The sequence below is a fragment of the Nestor notabilis genome, unplaced genomic scaffold (genome assembly GCF_000696875.1).
Source record: "Nestor notabilis isolate BGI_N333 unplaced genomic scaffold, ASM69687v1 scaffold34790, whole genome shotgun sequence".
In the NCBI taxonomy this organism is placed as follows: domain Eukaryota; kingdom Metazoa; phylum Chordata; class Aves; order Psittaciformes; family Psittacidae; genus Nestor; species Nestor notabilis.
Window position 1 is genome coordinate 337 of NW_009911261.1, and position 7,063 is coordinate 7,399.

Below are 7,063 nucleotides of genomic sequence, written 5' to 3' on the forward strand. Positions count from 1 at the left end.
TTTGATGTCAGTATCACTGAAAGAGAAAGCCTCCTTACATTTAAGACACAGCATGTCAGTCTGCTGCAAACCAGATGAACAAGGAGAACTTCTAAGAGGATGCTACTCCATACAGAATGCCGTTTCCTTTAAAAATACTGGTGATGGTTTGAAAGGTGTCTCACAAAAACTAGTGTAAGTTACCACAAGACAAAGAGACAAGGGGACACACAACCAGTTAAGTCAGTGCCACAGCCCCAGTACATGCACTAGCTGTAGTTAGACTACAGTTACCCTGTCTTGGGGTACATCTCTGGGGTACAGAGATGGGGAAAGTAACTAATACTAAGGATATCTTGATTTCGTTACTATGCAAGAATTCAAATCCTGATTCAGGTTTGAACATCGGATATTCTGATACCAAGTAACCTAAGTATCTGTTCTTCCCTCTGCACAGAACCACATCATTTGGACGAAAATGACATTCTAGATGGCTATTTTCTTCCAAATGAAATAGATCTTCATCAGGTAATTATATTGCCAAAAGCAGAATGGGAAAGGCTTCAGGACAGCCTTGGCAGCAGAACCAGAGAAGCTGCACGCATCCTCGCCAAGAAGAAAGAGCAGGAAGAAATGCACTTACGCTCCAAAGCTGCCGTAAAAGACTGGCCCAATACCAGTATGGCAAGTACAACATACATTTGTAAACAAGGGGATTCATTTTCATATATGGAAAACCACTCATAGTAATGTTTCTAGCTGCACTCCCTTTAACATGCTTTTAAACATATATTTTAACTGAAGACAATTAAATACATTTAACTTCTAACAGAAAAGGTTTTCTTTATCAAAGGTAAAATATAAAATTAATAAAACCCCAAAACACTGAGTATCTCGCCTTCAGAATGGTTTATACATTTTTAATCCATGGGCTTTAGATGTGATTTCTAATTTTATCTGCAATATAGGGCATGGCACAACGGAAACTAAAAGCCAGAAAATTACGTGAAGAAAGGGAAGAGGAAGAAAGAAAGTTAATTGATTTGGAAGAAGCAAAGTTCCAAGAAGCAAAACGGAAGGAGGCTATTGATCGTGCAAAAACCTACCTAAGCTATCAGAATGAAAGAATTAAAGGTTTTCATGTGTGTTGACAACTTTTTGAATTTAAGTTGTACTGACCGTCTTTAAACACTGCTGAACATCCAAATTATTCTAAATGTTCTCTTGCAGAGTGCACTTCTACTTACCAAGGTCCTAAAAGAAAGAGATGCTCAAGTTGAATTTAAAAAGTTAAAGTCAGATGCTAACAAAAAGAAGCATGAAGAAAAGGAACATGAATGTAAAGAAGCTGATCTCAGAGAGCAAGAAGAGGCACGTCAGCGTCATATGAATGAACAGGCACTACGCAGAGATCAGCTGGAACAGTAAGTGATAATCAAAAGTAACCCTAAGTTATTATTTACTCTTCTTACAAATACATTATACAAGGTTTTTACAGAAACTTACTGAATCCAGAGTGCCACAAAAGACCTTGCACAAATGGGAAAAGCTGCGATATTGCACTGTCTTTTACTTGCCAACAGTCTACACGTAAAATGGCCTCTAGCAGGCCTCAATAGGTTTTGGACAAATCACTACTCAAAAGTTGTACCTGAAAGTGTATTTCAACCCAGTTTTGGTTCCAGAAAAGGTTAAACCAGGTTTTCCATTTGCCCGTAACTAGAGTCCAGAGAACACATCAAGAGAACACATCATTGCCACCTCCATTCTTTCTGTCGGCTCTTCCAGATACCTTATGAGGGAGTCCCCAGGGGAATTTATAGACACCTGGCCCTGGTGGTCTGAAAGAAGGAGTCAAATTCCCTGAAGCAGAGGAAGGGTTCAAAGACTGGTCTCACATATCTCAGGTCCAACAAATAAATCCTTGCAGAACTTCTTACAGAACACTCCCAGCTTAAGCTGTTGCCTGCATGCCCAGAAAGAGAAACACAGATACAGTGGGACTTATGGAGGAAACCTTGTCAGTGAGGATGCTGCAGAGAGAAGCCAGAACATTATAAATGCAATGGTGCTAATGAGTCATCCAGATAAAACTTGTTATCACTATACTGCAAACTGTGAGCACACCGTGTACCTCCTTTCTGGTCAAAGGATTTAGGGCTACCATGACAAAAAATGATGCCATTTTTCACCTCTGATATTACACCCACCTTCAATTCAAAGTATCACATTCTTCAGTGCAAGGTACCTATGGCTATGCAGAATCTGCATCTGTTCATACTTTGTGCAGTCCCTAGCCCGTTTATTCTACTTTTTTTTTCCCAATTCAGAATAAAGGAACGCAAGCATCAGGCAGATCTGGCCAAGCTCGAAGACAAAAGAGAAGGGGAACAAATACAGTTATCGAACCGATTGTACCAATTGGAAATTCAGAAATGTAGAGAAAAGGAAGAGAAAGAAAAAGTTGAACACCGGAGGCAGCATCATGTAAGCAAACAGGAAAGCAGAGTTTAAAGTGCTTGTTTCACCTTGGTTGCCTGGAGTGAAACTGTTGCATTTGGCCCACAAATAAACGGGCCTCCTGGCAAGACGAGGTTTGCTGACAGCTTCAGTAGCAGTGGATCATATGCCTAGCCTACCAGCTGCAAGCTCTTTCCTCTGTGCTTCTGAGAAAGGCCTCTTGTATGTACTGGCTGGGGCTGCACAGTCATATTCCTCTCAACATCCCCCTCTCCCAAGTGTGTGAATAGAAAAAAGGGGTAATGCTCACTGTATTGCATAGCAATTTGTCTGTGAAATGGGCTGAGGAAGCAGCTGGTCGATACTCAATTCCCCTTCTCCTTACTCATATCTAGTCTCCTCTTCATGTATGTTTGAGACAGAAATGAAAGTCCTGAGAAACCCTTTTCCTCTCTTCTGTCTTTGAAACAAACACAGAAAGAGAGAATTGGGAGTGATTCTTTTAAGTTGCTACCCCAAGCCCAGATCTTCTCAACTTTCCCCGTTGCATCAGGACCGTTTTGCCCATGCAGGAGCACGTAGCTGACCAGAAAATAATCAAAGCAGTAGAGAAACAAAAACAAATGGAAGAAGATGCTCGGATCAAAGCTCATTTTAAAGCAAAGCAGATTATTGCCAAGCTGACAAAAGAGAAAAAAGCTGAATTGCGAAGGTAGGTACAAAGCTAGTGTATAAATTGCTAATAAACTAAAAATTATACTATAGTAATTTTCAAATCTTTCAGGCTGATGATACAACACAATCCACAGTTATTGTAGAAATTAAATTATGACAGAGAGGGTAGGAAATTCAGGAGAAAAAGGAAATTCTGTCACAGGTTCCTTAGTAATAGGTGTGGGAGGGAAGCAATCTTGCCACCCTTCAAAGTACAAAGATGTACAGAAGTGCAAAGCTCTACAACAGGGTGTTGGGATCAGTGATTTTCCGTATCTCTGCCAAGCCTCCACCTCCTCAAGAATTAAAGACAATTAAAATCCTCAACAAAAGTATTTTTGGGCACTGGATCAGATTATGAAAAATAATTTGACTTCTTAATTAGGCACCTATATCAACTAGTTACATTGGGTTATTATTAAGGGAAGGGGGTTTATCAACATGAGGTCAGCATGATACCATTGAGCTGATCTAAGAGTTTCCTTCTTTTCTCATTTCGGGCCAATAGACCCAACATTTCTCCCCTCATGGCAAAATGCTAGGCAGACTCCTCACTGCATGATCCAACTCATTATTGCAACAGAAAGCTAGTGTTACAAGAATACAGGGAACATTTATTTGCTAAATCAGACAACTAAAACCAAAGAAACAGGAGGAACACAGATCGAGGAGTTAGGTGGGTTGGGCCAGCCTGTGTGGCAAAAGGAGAGAAGACTAGAAGCAGAACTGATGAGTTTAGTAGCAGTAGAGCTTCAGGTAGGCCTAGGTATGTACCCTGGTATGTTATAGTAGCAAATATTCTTCTGCAGACAAGTGCAGGAACGTCAGGACAAAATCGTTAAACAATTAGCTTTACAAATGACTGAGGCATTAAAGAAGGAAGATGGTCGTCTTGCTAGAGACATTGCAGAAAAAGAAGCTGAAGAAGAAAAAAAACGCAAAGAGAAAGAAGCAAAGCAAAAAGCTGCCATTGAATCTATTGCTGAATACAGAGCCACTGTGGTAAGAAGCCTAGCCTGTTCTTATTCCTGCTTTACCTCAACCAAGGAGCCTGGCCCAGATCACAGCTGGTGGCTCTGGTGCCCTGGCTCGGCATGCTCCATCAGGGCCACTGACATCTTTCCTGGGCTTCTCTCTCTCCCTCTCCCCCTTCTCTGTTGGCTGCACATCTGCCAGGGCTGCTGAAAGACCTGGGCTTGGACGCTGGCCAGCCACAATGACCGTGCTCATCAGAGCGCTGATACGGGGCTGCTTCTGCTAAAACAGATGAGTTCCCACTCAGCAGGTTAGCTCCTTGGTTATCTTTTTTGTGTATTTTGTAAAATACAGATGAAGATGAAAGTAGAAAAGGAGAAAGAAGAAAAAGCAGAGAGCAAAAAAGAACGTAATGAAATAACGGAAAAATACCGCATCTACCTGGAAATGGAAAAAGACAAGAAACAAAGACAACGTGATGCCAGCATGGAAATACAGAAATTTCAGATCCAGCAAATGGTAAACAGAAGAGCTGTAACCTAAAAGAAATACGCATCTAACCCAACAGCACTAGCTCCTGCCTGAGGGGAAGAGAGGAAGTTTACTGTGTTTTGTTTGGGGGTTTTGTTTGTTGGGTTTGGTTTTTTTAAATAATTTCTTAATTCATTTATGCTCCACATACATGGAGCAGCCTCCTCCCAGAGCAGTGGTGCAAGTCAAAGCTGGTTCACAGGGACGGATCACCTCTTGTGCTGTGCCATTATGTACTACTGCTGTCCTCTGGTATCTTCTGGGCAGGTCACCAAAGAGCAACAACTAATGCCAACGTTCACTTAGCTATTTAATGTATCTTTTTTTTTGAGGGGGGGAGGGCACGGTACAGCAGGGAAGAAAAGTGGGGAAAGATGATATCAGACAAGTATCAACTAACATCACCACAGATGTCCTAATAACCTTTTACCCCCTCTTAAGTTTTAAGAGATAGTTAGGTTGTGAAAGAAATACTAAGCTTTGTTATTCCCTTTTCTTCATCAGGCTGAAAAGCAGGCAAGAAACCAGCAGGAAAAGCAAGCAGACTTGGACTACGATGCTCAGACAGAGTTTATTGCTCTTTGTAAAGAGCATGAATTTCAGAGCTATGCAAAGCAAGTAATTGCATCAGAGGCCAAGACTACACATCATCTTTATCCTCTTCTCAAAGCATCTGAAGATGTAAGAGGGATCGGGCTCAGGCCATTTTCCAGAGAAACAGAAGGATCAAATGGTTTTCAAGCACAGGATGGTGCTGGGACCCAGTAACCTCGTAGCTGTACTACCACACAAGAAGACAAAAACATGAAGTAATATAGAGACTATCTAGCAAGGAAGGGCAGAAGCAGTTTTCATGTGATTAAAAAATATATCTTTTTGAACCTTGCAGGCAGAGTTACACTACATCTATTATATGCTATGAATCACAAAGTCTATTTGGGAAAAAAAAATTGCCTGAGAACTGGTTATATTCTCAAAAATCCCTGCTTGTATTTCATAAAAGTTAGTTTATTAAACTTGAGGCAGGAAGGCATGATATATAATTGACCATCCATGTAACCCATTCCAGCCAAAAGCTCACTATTACTGTTATATTTTTATTATTCATTGTCCCACGTCTTTCAGGCCTGGAATATGTATTCCCAGTGCAAAAGGTCACATTTTTCACTAGCTTACTTCCAGTTAAGTATTCCCCATACTTTATACGATCTACAGAGAAAGAAAAAACAACCTTATAGATGTGAAAGAACAGTAATGGCACTGCCATTTTTATAGAATTTTGCAACTACCTCTGTAAAGCAAATGTCACACTATAAATGAGTTATATTCTATGAAATAAAACGTGATTTGATCACAGCCCTTAAAAAGTCACCTAGGAAGCAAACAGGCCCAAACATAACTCTCAATAGCTGCTACAAAAAGAGCATGGCAATGAGAGATAGCAGTTGGACTGTTCTTTCAAAAAGACTAATAATGATTCAAGCTGCAGTAAATAGATCTGATCTGAAATTGCTTCTCAGATTCCTCAGCTGATTTACTCTCCAACACACAAGTCACCCACACATCTCACTCCTTAAGCTTAGTTTCTTCGCCAAAATTTTACCATCGTGTTCCTGCCTTGAACACAGTTAGGGTTTCCTGTAATGACTTCCTCCATCAGTAACCTGGAGTCTAAATAGGGTATCCCCGCCATTCAGGGGTCCTCTGGAAACAAAACCCAAGAAACCTGAAGCTTTGTTTTGCTGCACACAAACTTCTGTTCCAGCCCTCCAGCTGCCTGTCTCTGTTGGCCAAACTAGAAAATGATGCTAGTTCTAGGGAAAAAAAACAACACCACCCCCCCAACCAAACAACCAGACAACAAACCCAGAACTAGTTTTACACAAAGGGTGCTTGCCAATATTTTAGCTTGGAAACAGGTCTTTTGTGAGCCTGGCTTCAGTAGCAACAGGCTTTGAAGAAAGCACAGGACTTTGAGCAAGACCTGAGGCTATCCCGGGTGAGGTCCCTCCTGCAAGCTGAGGGCCAAGCAAAGCTGGTTTTGCCTCCCCTACGGTGTAAAACATCTAGATGTAACATGGATATACTCCTTCCCCAGTGCAGCAACCATCTCCTTCCCCGAGGATTCTCTTCCAAGCAGGGCAAAGGAGGAACTTGTCGAAGGAGGGGGAGGACCGACCCCCTCATCCAGCTCCCAGGGCCGCCAGGGGTTTTCCTCAGGGAAAAGTGTCCAAGGGCCGCTTTTTGAGTCCAGATAACGGATAAAGGCGTCTCCAACACGCAGCTACAGGCAGGCCTAGCGGGATGCGGGTTACGTGCGGGCGCGGCAGCCCGCAGAGCCAAGTCAAAGCGCCGCACCACCGGCCGCGCAGAGCCGAGGCAACCCGGCGGGAAGAAAACCCAC

At 42.1% G+C, this 7,063-nt stretch overlaps 1 protein-coding gene across 1 annotated transcript; it reads left to right on the forward strand.

The window, feature by feature from the left end:
• Nucleotides 1-436: 436 nt before the first annotated feature.
• Nucleotides 437-5,340, forward strand: CCDC173 (coiled-coil domain containing 173; the record flags this gene model as incomplete). Its single annotated transcript, XM_010013934.1, has 7 exons — nt 437-663; nt 948-1,121; nt 1,210-1,403; nt 2,310-2,466; nt 3,012-3,151; nt 3,963-4,155; nt 5,164-5,340. Coding segments are annotated over 7 exons (1,262 nt in total), but the record flags the coding sequence as incomplete, so codon positions are not given.
• Between the last annotated feature and the right edge of the window lie 1,723 nt (nt 5,341-7,063).